At 56.6% G+C, this 19,870-nt stretch overlaps 2 protein-coding genes across 3 annotated transcripts; one reads left to right on the forward strand and one right to left on the reverse strand.

The window, feature by feature from the left end:
• Positions 1–349: 349 nt before the first annotated feature.
• Positions 350–11,103, forward strand: PAQR4 (progestin and adipoQ receptor family member 4). Its single transcript, XM_043517110.1, has 5 exons — positions 350–601; positions 5,270–5,488; positions 5,834–6,383; positions 6,415–9,554; positions 9,759–11,103. The coding sequence occupies exons 1-3, from the start codon at positions 436–438 to the stop codon at positions 6,265–6,267; spliced, it is 819 nt and encodes a 272-aa protein (XP_043373045.1). The 5' UTR covers positions 350–435; the 3' UTR covers positions 6,268–6,383; positions 6,415–9,554; positions 9,759–11,103.
• On the reverse strand, positions 10,871–19,143 carry PKMYT1 (protein kinase, membrane associated tyrosine/threonine 1). Of its 2 annotated transcripts, none has more exons than XM_038404755.1 (8): positions 18,985–19,143; positions 17,738–18,136; positions 16,999–17,489; positions 16,651–16,757; positions 13,227–13,399; positions 12,645–12,901; positions 11,932–12,030; positions 10,871–11,593 (listed from the first exon to the last, which is right to left on the reverse strand). In XM_038404755.1, the coding sequence occupies exons 2-8, from the start codon at positions 18,110–18,112 to the stop codon at positions 11,371–11,373; spliced, it is 1,725 nt and encodes a 574-aa protein (XP_038260683.1). In that variant the 5' UTR covers positions 18,113–18,136; positions 18,985–19,143; the 3' UTR covers positions 10,871–11,370. The 2 variants fall into 2 exon arrangements, with proteins under 2 accessions (XP_038260683.1, XP_038260684.1); XM_038404756.2 differs by lacking the exon at positions 18,985–19,143 and adding an exon at positions 18,251–18,372.
• Positions 19,144–19,870: the final 727 nt, after the last annotated feature.

Consider the following 19,870-nt stretch of genomic DNA (forward strand, 5'->3'; position numbering starts at 1 on the left):
CGTGCGCGGCCACTTCCCCGGCTCCTCAGGAAGGCGGGGCGGGGCCTGTTTATGGAAAGGAGGGGGCGTGCACATAGTATGCAAATGACCCACACTCCCGGGAGACCCTGCAGCTGCCCGGGGGTGGCCCGAAGGGGGCCGAACCGACGCCAAAGCGATGCCAAGGAAGGGGCGGAGCATCACCATGCAAATCAGAGTGAGGCCTGCACTATGCAAATGAAGGAACCTTCACGTCCCCGCTCCGGGGAAGGCGGGGAAGCCCAGACGCAAACGACGGGGCGGGGCAGCGGGGGATGCTCCGGAGGCGGTGGGCGGGGCCGAGTGTGAGCTCACAGCGGGCGGGGGCGGGGCGCGGCTGCCGCGGGCCGGGCGGGCGGAGGGAGGCAGCGGACCCGGGATGCGGCGGAGCTGACCGCGGGGGGGGGGCCCCGGGCCATGGCCTACCTGGGGGGGCCCCGGCTGCTGGACTGGGCCAGCTCCCCCCCCCACCTGCAGTTCAACCGCTTCGTGCTGACGGGCTACCGGCCGGCGAGCTCGGGCTCGGGCTGCCTGCGGAGCCTCTTCTACCTGCACAACGAGCTGGGCAACATCTACACCCACGGTGAGCCCGGCCCGCCGGGGCCCCGATCCCGCCCCCCGGTGCCCCGATCTCCCCCCGGGCAGTGCCGGCATGCACCCTGATCCCCCCTGGCCCTGGCCTGTGCCCCCCAGGCACCCTGATCCCCCCTACTGAACCAGCCACCTACCGCCCTGCACCCCGGTTCCCGTGCACCTTGATCCCTCCTGCACCGGCTCGCTACATGCAGGCTCATCCCCTGCACCCCTGCAGGCTCATCCGCCCCATGCGCTGGCCTCCTGCCCCCCGATACCCTGTGCACTGACTCCATACTCACTCCCCGACCCATTGAGCGTGCCACACTCCTATGTACACCGGCCCCTGAGCCCCATGGACTCAACCCCAATCCCCCGATTCACCAGCTCCTACGACCCGAAGCACCGAGACTCCCTACCCCAATTCCCTGCCCATGCACTGACCCCCCTGGACCTCTGCCCCCAATTCCCCGCCTATGCACCGGGCCCCTGCACTGATCTGTTCCCTCTCCTGGGCGCCCCAGCAGCCAATCACCACGTCAGGCTCAGGAGAGCATGGGGGTTCCCGCACCGGCAGGAGAAGAACCCAGGAGATTGGCTATGCTGAGGCTGGGACCAGGACTCCTGGGTTCTATTCCCAGCTCCGGGGGTGGGCAGGGCCCCTCTGATTTGTGATAAGGCCCTTGACTGCAACCCTACCAAGTGAGTCCCAAGTTCATGAGCAGAGCTGCTTCCTGGGTCCCCACCCAGCCTGTGCAGGAATGTGACACCTGGCTCGGGGAGCGGCTTCCCCTGGGAGCCCAGCTGACATCAGATCCCCCTCGATCTGCTGAGCTGAGCACAAAATCACCCACAAGGTGCCATTGGGATCCAGGAGGCCTGGCTCCTACCCAGCCCCCCTGCTCTGCCCCACCAGACCCCACTCCCCTCCCAGAGCCAGGGATGGAACCCAGGAGTCCTGGCTGCCAGCCCCCGGGGAATGGGGTGTGGGTGGGGCATCCGTGGTACGAGGAGATGAGTTTGGGCAGTTCCATCTTGTTATCCCGCAACCCCACCTCATAGTCGGGTGGCAGAGGAATGCGCTGGGGATGCCCCAGATCGGCTACGGTTAATAGCTTCCTAGGGACTCCTGGGTTCCATATTCTGGTGGGTTAGAGCAGGGGGGCTGGGAGCCAGGACGCCTGGGTTCTCTCCCCGGCTGGGTCCCTCTGTTCTGCATCCCCTGGTGAGCTCACCCCTGGCCTTCAGGCACCTTGGTCTTAGAGTCTACGGGGTCGGGAGGACGGTGGGGAACACTGGCTGGGGCAGGAGTGACCGTGAATCCCTGCCGAGCCGTGACCTTCTCTGCCTCTTCCAGCGTCCCTGCAGCCCCCGCCCCGGTGCCCGAGACATCTCCTGGGATTAGCTGGGATCAGCTCAGCTCAGGGGGCAGAGTCACCTGAAGAGGCAGAAGCAGCCAGATGGTTTAGAGGTCAGATCAGGACTCCTGGGTTCTATCTCCAGTTCTGGCAGGGGAGGGGGATCTAATGAGTTGGGGAGGCTGGGAGCCAGGACACCTGGGTTCTCTCCCTGGCTCTGGGCTGGAGTATATGGGGGTCCCCATTCCCGGGTGAAGGTCGGGGGCTGTGTCATTAGAAGAGATTGGCCGGTTGAGTCCTCTGGTTAGATCCCTGCCTTGTTCATAGCCCTCAGGCCCTTTCCTCCAGAGTCAGGGCATGAACCCTGGTGTCCGGGCCAAACCCCAGCTCCTGTCTGTCCCTCAATCAGATTAAATTGGATACAGGCTTCTCCTTCACTTCCGGTCCCATATGCTGTGGTGTTGTGTGTGGCTTTTACTAGTTGCCCTGCCCCAGAGGTGGCTGCATCTCAGGGTCGGGGATCCCTTCACTGAAGAAGGGGGATGGCTCAAGGCCAGGAGTCAGTTCTCTGGCGCCAGTTCCTGCCATTGTTCTCCGCCTGGCAGTGCCAGGATCAATGCTTCCTGCCATGCGAGGGGCCAGGGAACTGCCCCCTGGACACAGAAGCTGGGGGGAGGGATGGATTGATCCTGCTGGGGTGGGTGGGTCAGGGAAAGAAGGGATATTGGGTAGGGGGCTTGGAATGTGTGGGGTAGAGATCAGGAGGATTTTGGGGAGATGTGTATGGGGGTGCTGGAAATGTGGGGACACATGGGGGGATCAGAGGAAAGTGAGGGCTGGGGCTATATGGAAGGGGCTGATAATTTGGGGGAGGGGGAATTGGAGATTTGGGGGGCTGTGGCCCCTGGGCAGGGATGTTGGTGGGGGAAGTGGGATCCTGCCTGGGGGAGCCCTGTAGGGAGGGTGGGAGTGGATGCCGGAAGGAATTGTAGGGGGAGACATGCAGGAGGGGATCATGTGAACTGAGCAGATCTCTCTTGTCTCTTGAGAGCCGGGAGCCCAGACAGAGCCCTGGGTGCATGTTTCCATGCGGGGAAATTGCCTCCCCTTCCCTGGTGCTGTGATGCAGCCACCTCTGGGGTGGGCCATAGGGGCTGGTTATACAAAGTCCCCTTGCCTGGCACTTAGACATGGCCCCTCTGGGGCTGTTCATACAGGAACTCCTCACCCGGTGCCAAGATGCAGCCCCTCTGGGGTGGGGCACTCTCTGCAGCACCGCGCTCCCTGGCTGATCCTCCTTCAGCTTTTAGCTCGCTGCTCCCAGCTAACGATGATCTCATTAAGGGCTCAGGGTTGACCTGGGGCCCTGATGTCAGGGGCCAGTGCCTGCCTCCCCCACTTAGCTCCCTGCCTAAGTGGCTTAGACCTGGGTGCCTGATGCTACGTCCTGCCCTACAGGTGCCCCTGGCAAGACCAAGCCCATCCTCTATCACCCATGGCTGACAAAAGTTTTCTGGTTCTCTGCATAGCAACTAGGCAGACACCAGGGCTCTAGAGACTTCGAATATCAGGGTTGGAAGGGACCTCAGGAGGTCATCTAGCCCAACCCCCTGCTCAAAGCAGGACCAACCCCCAATTTCTCCCCCCCCCCCCGATCCCTAAATGGCCCCCTCAGGCATTGAACTCACAACTCTGGGTTTAGCAGGCCAATGCTCAAACCACTGAGCTATCCTTCCCTCCATCCCTCCCAGTCTCCAGGATTCCTGGGTTCTGTCCCCAGCTCTGGGCAGGGAGTGGGGTCTAAGGGTTAGAGCAGGGGGGCTGGGAGCCAGGACTCCTGGGTTCTGTCCCCAGCTCTGGGAGGGGAGTGGGGTCTAGGGCTTAGAGCAGGGGGGCTGGGAGCCAGGACTCCTGGGTTCTGTCCCCAGCTCTGGGAGGGGAGTGGGGTCTAGGGGTTAAAGCAGGGGGGCTAGGAGCCAGGACTCCTGAGTTCCATGTGAAGTTGGCATTGGGAAGTGTCTCTGGAGTGTAAATCATGATTATTTAACATCTCACTTGGCCTCACAGGCTGAGGTCATTACCTGAGTGTGGCACCACTCGTGAGAGAGCAGTGGGGATTCCTCTGTGCCCTGCCCCAGAGCTGGCTGCCTCTAAGCACCAGGCAAGCCATCCCCCTGCGGCATTGCGTGTGGCTGTTCTCCAGCTGTCCAGCCCCAGAGCTGGCTGCATCTCTGCTGGTTCATATTCCCTCTGCAGCCGCTGGCAAGCTGGTGCCACGGGCTCAGTGCTCTCAGCTGTCAGCAGAACAGCTCAGCATCTGATTTCTTCGCTGATTCTGCTCCTGGTGCCCTTGGCGCTGGGGAGGGGAGGGGGGGTCACCTCTAGGCAGCTGGGCCTGGCACTGGGGGGTTAGATAGCCCTCTCCAGCAGGAGTTGGGAGACCCCTGCCCTCAGATCCAGGATACCCCAGGCCCTTCCGAGAGGCTTAAAGCAGGGGTAGAAGGGCTAGAAAATCTCAAGAGGGTGGGAATGTATTAATACACTATCGTTATCTGCAAAGGGCTTATCGATCGTAACTGTCCGGCCACGATCAGCAGGAGAGTGAGGTCTAGTGGGTTGGAGCCGGGGGGGGGGAGGGGGGAGCCAGCACTCCTGGGTTCTATCCCCAGCTCTGGGAGGGGAGCGGGGTGTGGTAGGTTAGAGCAGGAGGGGCCAGGAGCGAGAGGCACCGGCAGAGCTGTGAGGGGGAAGGGGGCTGTAGGTCAGGTCAGGTTGCTGTCCTTGGGGCTGTCCCTTCCATCCAACCCCAGAGCAAATAGCTGATAAAGTGATGCCAGGTGCATCTTTGCTCCTCCCTCTCTGCCCTCCAAGGACTTTTGGGATTGGGGGAAGGGGGCTGCCTGCAGCTCTTCCCATCTCTGCTTGTTATAGAGCTGTGGGGAGAACCCAGGAGTCCTGGCTCCCAGCCAGCTCCGCTCTAATCACCAGACCCCACTCCCCTCCCAGAGCTGGGGATCAAACCCAGGAGTCCTGGCTCCCAGCCTCCCTGCTCTAATCACCAGACCCCACTCCCCTCCCAGAGCTGGGATAGAACCCAGGGATACTAAGTCAATTGGGGTCATCCTGGGAGACCCTAAGATGCAGCCTGGGGAAGGGGTGCAGTGTCTGTGCAGAGGGGACTCTGGTTCTGGGGTGACTCCAGGGGAAGGAGCTAGTTTGTGGCACTTGCGGGGGGGGGTGCTGTCTGGATTGGTTGTCTGAGGGGAGCGGGGTGCCCCATGGCCAATCACTGCAGCTGAGCCTCCCTGTCTCGGTCTCAGGCATCCCCCTGTTGGGCTTCGTCTTCCTGCTGCCCCTGTCCATCCCATGGGCGCGGATCTCAGTGGGCTGGCTGGCCATGGTGCACTACCTGGCCTGCGTGGTGCCCCAGCTGGGCAGTGTGCTCTACCATCTCTTCATGAACCACGAGGGGGGGCCGGCCGTCTACCACACCCTGCTGACTCTCGACATGTGCGGGGTCTGCATGGTCAACACGCTGGGTGAGTGGGGGGCTGGGGAGCTGGTGGGGGGGTTATGGAGGGGCAGAGCTGGGGGGGATTGGTTGGGAGCAGAGCTAGGGGGCATGGCAGGACTGGTTGGGGGTTATGGGGGGCAGAGCTGGGGAGAACTGGTTGGGGCAAAGTCAGGGGGTGCAGGGGGACTGGTTGGGGGTTACGCAGGGGCAGAACTGGGGCTAGGGTAGATCTGGTGGAAGGGTAGAGGATCCCAGGGGGGTGGGGAGGGCAGTGGCATTGTGGGGCAGTGCAGGGACTGGGTGGGCTGGATGGGGCTGAGAAAGGGCTGGTTGCCCCCCACCTCTACCCTCTTTGCCCCCCCTCCTGCAGGTGCCCTTCCCATCATCTACTGCACCCTTGCCTGCTCCCCGCTTCCCCGCACCGCCGCCCTGCTGGCCTACACGGCGCTGTCCAGCTACGCCATCATCTGCGCGGTGACGGCCCACTCCAACGTGCGGCGCCTACGCTCCTTCGCCTGGCAGGCCCTCTTCCGCTTCTTCTTCTTCTACCTGCGCTGGGTGGGTCTGGGCACGGGCCACCCCTCCTCGCTGCGCTCGTACCTCATCATGGACGGCCTGGCCCTGCTGGGGGGCGTCATCAACATCTCCCGCGTGCCTGAGCGCTGGCAACCCGGCCGCTTCGACTACTGGTTCAACAGCCACCAGATCATGCATGTGCTGGTAGTGGTCAGCATCCTCTACCTCCACTGGGGGGTGGTGGCCGACTTGCTGTGGGTCACCAGCTATGCCTGCCCCCAGGACTGACCAGGCCCGCCAGCCAGCGGGGGATGGTGTGGTCTTGTGGCTGCACCCCTCCAGGTCACCGCACGATGAATTCCCGTTGGCCAAGGGGTCTTCTGGATGCACTCCCATTTGCTGCGGTGTCTTCTGGATGCACTCCCATTTGCTGAGGTGTCTTCTGGGTGGCAAGTGATGGATTCTCATTGGCCAAGATGTCGTCTTGATCCATTTCTGTTGGCCAAGAATGGATTCCCATTGGCAAAGGCATCCTCTAGAGTCACTCCTGTTGGGCAACAATGGATTCCCCTTGGCCAAGGCACCTTCTATAGTCCTTTTGGCCAAGAGGTCTTCTGGATGGCCATTGATGGATTTCTGGTGGTTTTGGGGACTTCTGGATCAACTCCCATTGGCTAAGGGGTCTTCTGAATCGCCAGAGCAGGGCTCCCACTGGCTGAGAGTCATTGTGGATCACCAGGGTTGTATTTCCATGGTTGAGGGCTCTTCTCTGTTGCCAGGAATGCATTTCCATTGGCTAGACTCCGGATAGACTCCCTTTGGCTGATGAGGATTCTTCTGGGTCACTAGCCACAGACTCCCATTAACAAAGCTCCAGCCAGATGCCTGCTGTCCATGGGTCATTCCGGACCACTAGGGATGGATTTCTATTGGCTGCGGTCCTTTGGATCCTTCTGGATCACCAGCAGTGCTCATCCATAGGGACTGGGGCAGGGTGAGGGACTGCGACGGGGCATTATTTTTAGGAGATAGGGGGTGGAGCAGCCCCTCTCCCGCTTTAGACCTTTTATCCAGGTGTCCTACAGACTTTCAGACACCATGCAATACTTTCTACTTTTTAAAGGGCTGACGAGGTGCCTGGATGCTGGGGTTTGCACTGACTAGGGATAGGGGGAGGCAGCTCAGGAGAAGCTGTCTGTTAGGTGGGAGATAAGAGGAAGGTATCAATGTCTTAGTTGACTCCCAACACTAATGAGCTGGCCTGGGAAGGAGGCAGTGGAATCTAGGAGCTACAGCAGGACTCCTGGGTTCTCCCCTCAGTTGTTGCCAGCATCCTTGAGCCAAGTGGCTTCAGCTGCTTGTGCCTCAGTTTCCTGTTGCTCCCTGCTGTGAGAGTGAGGTGGGGGGTGTTTCCTGTTACTGAGCCCTGGTCTGCACGCTCTCCCCCTGCAGAGGGAGGAACAGGTATTCCCCTTTCTGCAGCAGTCATGGCTCCTGATGCAGTAACAGCCAGTGGGGGACTGTGTCCCCATCAGCCTGTTTTTATACTACACATCCCATCTGCTGCTAACCCCATGGTGCTCAGTGGGAGCCCCAGGCATTAAGAGCATCAGGGCTCCCCTTCCACCCTCTGCTGGCATTGGGGTGTGCCTACCGTTCCCCTTCCCCTTACGTAACTTAGGGCCACTAAACATAGAGGCAGCTCTGGGTCATTGTTTTCCAATCCCTGTTCACTGGGCCCTGGATAGCTAATCTGGATCCTGAGCAGGGAGGTGTGTGTGTGAATGGAGCTAATCTGGATTCAGAAGCCACAGGTGTGGAAGTAGCTAAACTGGTTCTCAGTCTGGATTCTAGTTGGCCACATGCATACATAACTAAACTCATTCTCAGTCTAGATTCCTGTCCAGAGGCTGGGTGTGAATGTAGCTAAAATTGTTCTTAATCTGGATTCTAATTGCCCAAGTGTGAATGAAGTTACACTGGTTCTCAATTTGGATTCCAGTTGGCCATGTGTAATGTAGCTAAACTCATTTTCAGTCCTGATTCCAGTCATGAGGCTGCATGTGTGAATATAGCTAAACGGTTTCTCAATTGGGATTCCAGGGGGGAGGCCATGTGTCAATATAGCTAAACTGAATTTTTAATCCAGATTCTAAGATGGTTTTGCCAGGAAATGTATATGGGGCCAAGCTGGTTCTGAAGGTGGAGGCCAATGTACATAAGCAGTTCTTAAATTCCATCTTGTTCTCTGATTGTTTTGCTCAGTGTAAATGGGGCCCTCTCAACCTCATTCCTGGTGGGCAGCTACACTGGTTTAGAAACCAGTTCAGTATTAGAAATTTGCTTTGAAATGCCATGTAGACAAACTTAAGGAAGCAGTACAAAGGGTATTAGAGGTCAAAGAGGACCATGGGTGGACAAAATGGGCAATTGAGACAGCTGTGCTGTACCAAGACAAGGAGTCAAGCATCAAAGGGTAACCAGCCACATAGCACGATGTGGATTACAGCAGGGAGAGACGGAAGCTAGGACTCCTGGGTTCTCTCTCTGCTCTGGGAGGCATGCAGGTTCTAATGGTTAGTGTTGCGGGCCTAGGAGTTAAGACTCCTAGGTTCTGTCCCCAGCTCTAGGAAGGGGATACGATTGAATGGTTTGGGGAGAGGAGAGATCAGGCCTTCTGGGTTCTGTGCCCCTGCTGTCCCACCCTGTAAATGAGGCCAAAAGGAAACCTAGGAAAGGGGTTGTAGGTTGTGAGCTGTTCTCCCGCAGTGAAGGGATGGCTGTATTCTCTGGCCTCCCTCAGAGGGGTGCTGTTAGGTGGGTTCTGCTCTTCCCCGCCCCACCAAAATACCGTCTTTGTTATCTCAGGGCACATGAACACAGCTAGTGTTCACGGCTTCATGCCGAAGCAACATATCTTTTTAAATGAAAAATGCAAAACTGAAAAGTAAGAGGCTAACATCCACATTGTGCAGGGGTGGGGGGAACAGGGGGACGGAGGTTCTTACGGGCCACAGCCTCCCACCAGGGTCCTGTTAGATGGTAGCTCTAGGCTTTAATAAAGCAGAGACAGAGCTCATGTACGTGTGGTTCTTGGTCCCCCGGCCATAGCTGGCTCTAGGACCTCCGTTTCCACTGGCAGAAGAGTTGCCTTGCTCAGTTGAAGGCTAGGCGTCTGTTGCAGAGATGGTAGAAGATGATGCAAGACCTCTTGAGGAACAAGCAAGGATGGTTCTGCTGCATGCTTCCACCCTGGGATCTACAGCACCAGTTGGGCATGGATCTTCAACTCCCCTCTGCCCCCAATGGCCATGAGTCTTCTCCACTGATGTCACATTTCCAGTACTGGAGGATCTTCAATGTTCTTCCACGCTTGTTGGCCGTGGATTTTCTCCAATGATGTCCTACCCCTCCCTACCTGTCACCCCACTAAAATTAAGAACTGGATCGTTCTGTGCTCCTCAAGCCTTCCACTACCTCCCCCATCCTCAACATCTCTAAAAACACATTCTTTCCTCTGTTGACCACCCACTCCTCCAAACATGAGGATTTGTCTGCATTCAGAGTCACTCCAGGTTTCAGAGTAGCAGCCGTGTTAGTCTGTATTCGCAAAAAGAAAAGGAGTACTTGTGGCACCTTAGCGACTAACAAATTTATTAGAGCATAAGCTTTCGTGAGCTACAGCTCACTTCCGCTGAATCCGATGAAGTGAGCTGTAGCTCACGAATAAATTTCTAATAAATTTGTTATTCTCTAAGGTGCCACAAGAGTCACTCCAGTTATGGAAACAAATTGAGAGGATGGCCCAGTGGCTAGAGTGTTACCCTAGGACGTGAGAGACCTGGGCCCAAGTCCCTAATCTTCCACTCCCTCAGCTCATACATTTAGTCTGTGCCTCCATTTCCCCAACTGTAAAATTAGATAAATAGCATTTTCCCTCCTCGCTGGGGTGTGTGAGGATAAGCACAGAGATTGCGAGGTGGTCTGATGCTAGGGTGATGGGGGCCAGATAAGTATCTTAGCTAGACAAACACACCAGTGCAGACCATCTTAATTCAAACTGAAGCCTAGTTTCTAGCTCTTTGTCTTAAACAGATTCCTGGCCCCAAATTTAAATTTAGATTAAGAGCATCTACACTGATTTAACTAGATCTGGTTTTAAAGTCAGACAGGTTAAAATTGGGCAGCTTTGCAGACAGAGAGCAGCCTGTTATAATCTGTGTGGCACTAGTCCTGTGGAGCCTTAGTCACTGATCAAGCCCCACTGTGCCAGACTCTATACAAACAAAACCAAGAGCAGGTCCCTACCCCACTAATTTCATTTTGGGCCCTTTGGGTTCTAACCCTAGCTCTGGAAGGGGAATGGGGTTCAGGGGGTTAGAGCAGGGGAGCTGGAAGTAAAGACTCCTAGGTTCTGTCCTAAACTTACTGTGTGATCAGAGTGCAATTAATTCCCTTTGCTGTGCCTCAGTTTACTGTGGGGGAAGGGGCAGTAGGGGAGTCAGCTCACCAAGAACACAAGACCTCTGCATGAGAGAAACCTGGTAAGAGCAGAGAAAGGCACAGGACTGCCACTCCAATTCTTGTGTGGTATGACACCCCAACTGCTGCATTGCCACATAGTGTAGCTTGTGGGCTGCTGTGTGGTGAGCAGCCCTTGTTACATAATCAAGGTTTGTAGGGTGCCAAGAAGATCCTAGGTCGTCAGCCCTGCTGAGGAGGGGGGGAGTTAGTGGCACTAGTGGTCAAGGTGGCAGTAGAGTGGCACAGATCACCCCACACACCCAGGGGATCCCCATTCCCTCCAGCCGGGGGTAGTGCTGCCCACACCCCAGAGACAGATTGACCCTGACAATCTATTCCCCTCCCCCAGCTGTGCCTCAGCCTCGTGATCATTTCAAAGCACTTTTTATTAACACTTTTCATAGCTGTTGCCTTCCCTTAAAAACAGAAAAAAAACAAAAAACAACAACAAAAAAAAGATCCACAAACCCCATTGGGTCCTGGCCTGGGGCTGAACAGCCCTGAGCCTTTGCCCTGGGGCAGAGCCACAGCGACCCCTGGTGGGAGGGGATGGCAGCACCTGTGTCCCTCCCACCATTTCATGAAGAGGTTAAAAAGCTTTTTTAAAAAAAAAAAAAGTACATTGAGATGCAACCCCCAACTGCTCCTCCCAGCAGCCCCCCACCCCCACCCCGCTGCTGCCAGCAACAGGACCAGAAGCAGCCTCAGGGGAGGAGGGCGCTCTCCCCCCACCCCCCAGCAGTGTGGAGAACAGAGGCCCAAGTAGCCTCAGCTGGGAGCATGAGGGGTCATAACTCCAGTGAGGTACACTCACCCTCCCTGCCCCAGGAATGATCAAGCTGCAGGCAGCTGATCTTTGGAGGCCTGTCACTTCTGCTCCACTGTGGCATCCTCGAACATGCTCAGGAGGTTTCTGGGTTCGAAGGAGCAATGCTGGCCTGCACCCTGGGGGGCGCTCTCCTCCCTTGGCTCGTCCTCCTCGAAGGCCAGGGTGCGGCGGAGGCTGCCCCCGTTGGGGGAGCCGGGGCTGCTGGGGGGGGAATCCGGGCTGATGCGGCTCATGTTGGGGCTGCCCTCGAGGGCTGAGGACCTAGGAGGGGGGAACCAGGGTGGGATCAGGGCAGTGGTAGATGGAGACACCCCATGGGGGCCCATCTAGACCATCACCACCCAGGGCAGGATTGTCCCCAGTCTGTTCCCCAGGCAAGATGCCCCAGTTAGCTCTGGGAGGAGAGTAAGATCAAGTGGGTTAGAGCAGTGGGGGCTGGAAGCTAGGACTCCTGGGTTCTCTCCGAGGTTCTGGGAGGGGAATGGGATCTAGTGGGTTTGAGCAGGGGATGGAAGCCAGGACTCCTGGGTTCTCAAGTGTGCAGGAGGGAAAAGGCCCACAGGATATGCTGCAGCCCTGCCTGACACCCAACGTCTCACCTCGTCCTACTGCTGCCAGTCTCTGGTGGAGAAGGGTGGCGCGGGGTGGATGTGCTGCCCATGGAGGGACGCAGGTTCAGCGGCGGGGAGCTCAGGGGCCTGTGAGGGAAGCAGAGACGTGAGGGGAAGCTCCTGTGGGTGCAGGAGGGACTGGCCCTGGGACCCAGCATTCCCATGCATCCATCAGACGAAGCTTGGGGAGTCCATCTCCCAACCACCATGGCCCCACACACTGCTAAGCGGCCACCCCAGATATCCCACCCCAGGAGTACCCCATCGAGGGACCTCCATGCACCTCCTTGCACAGGTAAGTTGGGTACTCTCCCACGCCCCATCATCCCTATTACACCCCAAGGGGAGGAGAACCACATACCCCTGCCCCCATGCATCCCCTTATGTCACTTACCCCCCCCATATGGATTACCCCATATTCCTAGCCTCCAAGTGCCCCACCCCAGTATCCTCCTGCATTCCCACCTGCCCCAGATACTATCCCCCCAACTCCTCCACATCTCACATTTTGTTCCCCCACCTTCATATACTCCCAGTCCCCACTGCCCACTCCGTATTCCTAGATTCACCCCCATATCCTCCCTGCACCACAGAAGTCCCTTCCTGTCCTGTGTGAGAGCGCACACCTTGGCAGTGCTGCCCCTTACTGGAGGGGATGGGGGCCCATGGGTAGATGTGGGTGTGTTGTCCCCCCCACTCACTTGTCCTGCAATAGCAGCTCCCCGGGGCAGGTGCGGTTATGCCGCCCGCAGACTCCAGATACCTCGAACACATCCTCCCCAAGGTTCCCATCCTCCTCCTCCTCTTCCTCTTCGTCCCAGGAGAAGCTGCTATCCAGCAGGGTGGCAAGTAGCGGGGAGCAGGGTGGGGTGACGGGCACGCTGCAACGCCAGCTGGAGAGCCAGCGCGCCGGCAGGCACAGGGCAGCCCACAGCCAACGCACAAAACTCCCAACACCCTGAGTAGGGGAGAGAAAAGAAACTTCAACCAACAGGACTGAATTGCACCAGCAGAGCTGTGGGGGGGAGCCCAGGGCTGGGCTAGCAAGGGGTTGTAGGTTGTGATTGAGGGGCTCCAGTAGAGCTGTGGGGGGAGCCCAGGGCTGGGCTAGCAGGGGGCTGCGGGGCTCTGGCAGAGTTGTGGAGGGGAGCTCAGGGCTGGGCTAGCAGGGGATTGTAGGTGGGATTGAGGGACTCTGGCAGAGCTATGGGGGGGAGCCCAAAGCTGGGCTAGCAGGGGGCTGTGGGTCAGGATTGAAGTGCTCGCCACCCCTCAGGACTCACCTGGCACAAAGAAGCAGCTCTCAGGAGTCCGTCCTGCACCAGCAGTGTCAGCTTGCGCCACTTCTCAGTCTTGCGCATGATGCTGGAATTGAGCAGCGTCTCCACCGAGGGCCGGAGCCGGGGATCAGGCTCCAGCATGGCAGCCAGCAAAGCCCGCAGCTCCAAGGAGAGACCTGGACCAGGGAGAGATGTCAGCAGCGCCCCTGACTGAGCCCTAGTGCACTTCACTTTGAGGCCTGCGTTGGTTAACCACTATGCCAGTGGTTCTCAACCAGGGGTACACAGAGGTCTTCCAGGGGGTACATCAACTCATACAGATATTTACCTGGTTTATACAACAGGCTACATAAAAAGCACTAGCAAAGTCAGTCCAAACTAAAATGTCATACAATGACGTGTTTCTTCTGCTCTATATACTGTACACTGAAATGCAAGAACAATATTTATATTCCAGTTAGGGCTGTCGATTAATCACAGTTAACTCACACGATTAACACACACAAAAAAATGAACTGCGATTAATCACACTGTTAAATAATAGAATACCAATTGAAATGTATTAACTATTTTGACATTTTTCTCCATTTTCAAATATATTGATTTCAATTACAAACACAGAATACAAAGTGTACAGGGCTCACTTTATATTATTTTTATTACAAATATCTGCACTATAAAAATGATATAGTATTTTCAGTTCACCTCATACAAGTACCATAGTGCAATCCTTTTATCATGAAAGTGCAACTTACAAATATAGATTTTTTTTTTTGTTACATAACTGCAGTCAAAAACAAAACAATGTAAAACTAAGCCTACAAGTCCACTCAATCCTACTTCTTGTTCAGACAAATAAGTTTGTTTACATTTACGGGAGATAATGCTGCCCACTTCTTATTTACAATGTCACCTGAAAGTGAGAACAGGTGTTTGCATGGCACTTTTGTAGCCGGCGTCGCAAGATATTTACGTATCAAAAGCACTAAAGATTTATATGACCCTTCGTGCTTCAACCACCATTCCAGAGGACAGGTGTCCATTCTGAGGACACTTAAAAAAAAAAAAAAAAAGCATTAATTAAATTTGTGACTGAGAATTGGGGGAGAGTTGTTTGTCTCCTGCTCTATTTTACCCACATTCTGCCACAGATGTCATGTTAAAGCAGTCTCAGATGATGACCCAGCACACGTTGTTCGTTTTAAGAACACTTCCACTTCAGATTTGACAAAAATCGCAAAGAAGGTACCAATGTGAGATTTCTAAAGATAGCTACAGCACTCAACCCAAGGTTTAAAAATCTGAAGTGCCTTCCAAAATCTGACAGGGACAAGGTGTGGAGCATGCTTTCAGAAGTCTTAAAAGAGAAATACTCTGATGTGGAAACTAAGAACTGAACCCCCAAAGAGAAAATCAACCTTCTGCTGGTATCATCTGACTCAGATGATGAAAATAAACATGCATTGGTCTGCACTGCTTTGGATAGTTATCAAGCAGAACCCGTCATCAGTATGAACCCATGTCCTCTGGAATGGTGGTTGAAGCATGAAGGGACATATGAATCTTTAGCGCATCTGTCACGTAAATATCTTGCAACGCCGGCTACAACAATGCCATGCAAACACCTGCTGTCACTTTCAGGTGACATTGTAAACAAGCAGGACTGAGTGGACTTGTAGGCTTAAAGTTTTACATTGTTTTGTTTTTGAGTGCAGTTACAAATGTAGAATTATGTACAAAAAGTAAGTTCAACTTTCACGATAAAGAGATTGCACTACATTATTTGTATTTGGTGAATTCAAAAATACTATTTCTTTTGTTTTTTTACTGTGCAAATATCTGTAATAAAATAATAATAGTGAGCACTGAACACTGTGTATTGTGTGGCAATTGAAATCAATATATTTGAAAATGTAGAAAGCATCCACAAATATTTAAATAAATGATATTCTATCATTTGTTAACAGTGCGATTAATCGTGATTAATTTTTTAATTGCTTGACAGCCTTAATTCCAGTTGATGTATTTTATAAACATATGGTATAAATGAGAAAGTCAGCAATTTTTCAGTAATAGTGTGCTGTGAAACTTTGTTACTTACAAAATCAGACATAAAAATAAGTCATTTTTAAGTGAGGTGAATCTTGGGGGTAGGCAAGAGAAATCAGACTCCTGAAAGGGGTACAGTAGTCTTGAAACATTGAGAGCCATTGCATTAGACCAGTGATACTCAGATCTCAGTGGTTCAGGAGCCAAATTAGCAATCAATATTACCCAAAAAGAGACACAGTCGTGTGAATTCATTGTTTCATTTACTATAGATTCATATTTAAACAGTGTGACAGGGGAAATATTTAGTTTTTATACACACACACACACACACACACACACACACACACACACACAAAGTAGAACCTCAGAGTTACAAACATCTTGGGAATGGAGGTTGTTCATAACTCTGAACAAAACGTTATGGTTGTTCTTTCAAAAGTTTACAGCTGAACATTGACTTAATGCAGCTTGAAACTTCACGATGCAGAAGAAAAATGCTACTTTCACTTTTTAAATAGTTTACATTTAACACTCTACTGTATTTACTTTTTTACCCCCGTCTCCACTGCTGCCTGATTTGTACTTCCTGTTCCAAATGAGGTGTGTGGTTTACTAATCAGTTAGCAAAATGACTGATCAAGTATTATTATTTTATCAACTCGAATCGGTTAATAGCTTTGTAAAAGCATCCCGACTGGTTAACAATTAGATCAGTGTTTTAATGTCATGTGTTGCAAAGAGACACGTTAAAGAGCCACTTGTTGCTTGCAAGCCTCAGTCTGAGTATCACTGCACTAGACAGATACTACTCTGTTGGGATGGAACCCAGGAGTCCTGGCTCTGAGGCCCCCTCCCAGCTCTGACCACCAGACTGAATGCCAATTCCACCAAGTTCTCCTGTGTGAAGCAGGGTCCATGACATACTGGGTAGCCATCAGCAGACCCAGCAGCTCCATCTGTGCCAGGAGAGGCTTGAATAGAGACTGGGAATGGATGAGTCATTACACAAAGTAAAACTATTTCCCCATGGTATTTCTCCCTCCCACCCCACCCCCCACTGTTCCTCTGATATTCTTGTTAACTGCTGGAATTAGCCTACCTGCTTGTCACCATGAAAGGTTTTCCTCCTTCCCCCCCTGCTGCTGGTGATGGCTTATCTTAAGTGATCACTCTCCTTACAGTGTATATGATAAACCCATTGTTTCATGTTCTCTGTGTGTGTGTATATAAATCTCTCCTCTGTTTTTTCCACCAAATGCATCCGATGAAGTGAGCTGTAGCTCACGAAAGCTTATGCTCTAATAAATTTGTTAGTCTCTAAGGTGCCACAAGTCCTCCTTTTCTTTTTGTGCCAGGAGAGGTGACCTCCACTTACCAGCAGTGAATTCGGGGGGCAAGTAGCCCTGCCGGAGCTGCTGCCAGCCCTCCCCTCCATTGGGTAGCTCCATATTGCAGGCGATTTCCAGGATAGTCATGCCAAGGCTGGAAGAGAGATGTGCATGCTGGGTCAGCCAGGAGCTGGCCTCCCAAAATCTTCTGCTCCCTGCCACACACCAGGATGCCTGGACTCGGAGCACATGGGGCAGTGAGGGGGTGGTGGTCAAGGAAGCCGGGGGGGGAGGGGAAAGCGCAGCATGAAGGCCAGGAGATGGGTCTAGTGGATAGAGGGGTTGGGCTGGGAGTCAGGACTCCTGGGTTCTATCCCTGGCTCTAGTGGGCCCACCTGAAGACATCAGCCGCCTCACTGTACTCCCCCCGCAGCAGCTCGGGCGCCATGTAGCGCGGGTCGCCCTCCTGGGCGTCACTCAGGTCTCCACGGTCCAACTCCAGTACCAGGCCAAAGTCGCCCAGCTTGCAGACACGGCGCTCGGTGAGGAAGACGTTGGCTGGCTTGACGTCCATGTGCAGCAGCCCGCAGGTGTGCAGGTGGCGCAGCGCCTGCAGCAGGTCCCAGAGGCAGGCCCGCACCTGGCCCTCGGGCAGTGTCCCGCGCCCCTCGCAATGCTGCAGCAGGCTGGCCGGGCACAGCTCCGTCTGGATGTACAGCTGACCCCGCTCCTCCCAGGCCCGCACGAAGCTCACACAGTTGGGGTGGCGCCCCACCCGCTCGTGCTTCCGCACCTCGGCCAGCTTGCGCTGCCGGTCCCCGGCGCCCCGGAACGGCTCCACCGAGCGCTTCACTGCATATAGTCGCCCGTCCTCCTTGCTGCGCACCTGTAGGGGACAGATCAGATGTAAAGGGTAGGGCCAGGACCCCCGACAGATTCCCTCCTTTCCCCACAACTCTGCCCCACAAAATAGCTCCCTGCTCGCTCTCCTTGCTGCACACCTGGAGGGGACGGATCAGCCCCCAGTGGGGACAGGCTCAGGTTGACAATCATGCTCATCCCCCAAGCTGGGATCCCCCAACCCCCACACCCATTCCAGCTAGGATCTCCCACCCCAGGTGTCCCCCCCCCTACCTTATACACCTCCCCGAAAGAGCCACGCCCCAAGTGGCCCAGTAGCTGGAAGCACTGGCTGAAGAAGGGCTCTCTGCAGGCAGGGTTGTAGAGGCGGCTGCGGGGGGCCAGCGCCCGGACCTGGGAGCCGCGGAAGGAGACGCTACGTGGCCGGGGCTGGCTCCAAGGCTGCGGTTGGCGGCCGGTGAAGACCCGGCTGACAGTCAAGGTGCCCTTGTGGCGCGGTCGGGGCGGGAGGGTGTAGCTGAGCGGCCGGCCTGGCCTCTTCACCGAGAAGCTGCGCTCGGCCTCCTGGAAGAAGGCCGGCACGGGCGCTGGCAGGGGCGTGCGGCTCAGCTGGGACTCGGCCCCCGCGCAGTCCAGGGGCAGCGGCATGGCCGGCTCTGCCAGAGGGAGGCGCTGCAGGGAAAGAGAAAAACAGCCCCAGGGTCAGCAGCGTGGCTGGGCACAGCTGGGGAAAGCACCCAGGGGCTGGTAATGGGGGGGGGGGGGTTGGTGTTTCCTGGTCAGCACCTATTAGCATGAGTGGGTGGTGGGGAGAAGCTCCAGGCCAGGGCCCCTTGGCATGAGGTCACCCCTGCACAGCTCCCGCCTTGGCTTGGATGGGAGAGTTCAGGTTGTTACCCTTGGGGTGCAGAGGGTTAGGGGGCCATAGGGGCGTCAGGTGGAGGGGGGCATTGGCAGGGTCTGGTGGGGGGCACTGCTGTGGGGGGAGGGGTCCGGTGAGGGGGTGTGCTGGCATGGGGGAGGGGGGGTGTGGGAGGGGACAGTGGTGTGGGGGGAGGAGTCCAATGGGGGGGTGTTGGCATCGGGGGAGGTGGTGTCTGGTGGGGGGGAAGGGGAGCCTGGCCTGGGGAAGAGACAGATCCGCGGGGGGGGGGGGCCGCTGGCAGGGGGCGGTGGGAGGGGTCCGGCAATGTGGGGGGGGTGCTGGAAGGGGGGTGGGATCCAGCAGAGGGAGGTGCTGGAGGGGGGAGCCGGTAGGGGTCGGGCAATGTGGGGAGTACTGGGGGGGGGTCCGGAGGGGTCTGGCAGGGGGGCCGCTGGAGGCGGGGTCCGGCGATGTGGGGGGCACAGGGGGAGGCGGGAGGGGGGGGGGACCGGCGAGGGGAGGGGGCGGCCCCTGCTCAGCCCCCCCCCCTTGGCCTCAGCGAGGGGGACCCCGCGGCCCCGAGCGGGGCACGTGGGCGGGGTGTCGCAGGGGGCGGGGCCGGCCGGGGCCCCTGGGGGCGGGGCGGGGGCCTCACCTCCTCCGCGGTCCCCGCGGGGCGGGGGCGCCGCGCTCGCTCCCTTCCAGGTACCCGGATGTGACGGGCTCCCCGGCAGCCCCTTCCCGCGCGCGCCCCCCGAGCCAGCCCAACCGCCGCTCCGCCTGGCGCCAAAATCGCCCCCGGCCCAGCGCGAGCCGCCAACCGCCTCCCGCCAACACCTCCTTAGCCAATCAGAGGCGAGAGGCCGGCATGGCCCCGCCTCCCCCGCCCGTTCGCCCCGCCCACTCGAGCTCCGCGACGGGGGGAAGCGCTGCCAAGTGACGTTCCCGCCCACAATGCACTGGGGCAACCAAAGTGTGGCCAACCCTTCCCCTGCCTCGCCACCCGCCCCCGCAGGCGCAGCCCCCCCCCCCACCATGGCAGCCCCCTCTGCCATCCAACCCCCACCCCGCAGCCTCCCAAGCCCCAGCCACCGCCCACAGGGGACCACGCCCCCGGGAAGCCCCCCGCAGCCCTCCACAGGGGCAGCCCCCCCCACCTCCTGGGATAGCAGTTCCCCTCCCCCGCCTCAAACAGCCCCACCCATGTACGGGGGCAGCCCCAATAACGACCCTCGCCCCCGCCCTTGGGTGGTGGGGGGAGATCCAGAACCTCCCCAGAGCATGACCCCAGGGTGTCCCATATCCAGTCCCGCCCCGTTTCCTCCCCGTCACTGGGCAAGCCAGCAGCCTGGAGAGTGGGGAGACAAGCTGCATAGGTGGTTTGCATGTGGCGGGGGGGGGCTGAAAACTAAGGTCCCACATTTCGTTCGGGGTGGAGGATTCCTCCCATATATTAAATACCCCAGAGAAAATACCCCTTGTCTGGGGTAGGTAGAACTAGCCATGGTTGCCTGGACAGCCCCCTCACCCCCCCCCCCATT

This window comes from Dermochelys coriacea, chromosome 6, assembly GCF_009764565.3.
Source record: "Dermochelys coriacea isolate rDerCor1 chromosome 6, rDerCor1.pri.v4, whole genome shotgun sequence".
In the NCBI taxonomy this organism is placed as follows: Eukaryota; Metazoa; Chordata; order Testudines; family Dermochelyidae; genus Dermochelys; species Dermochelys coriacea.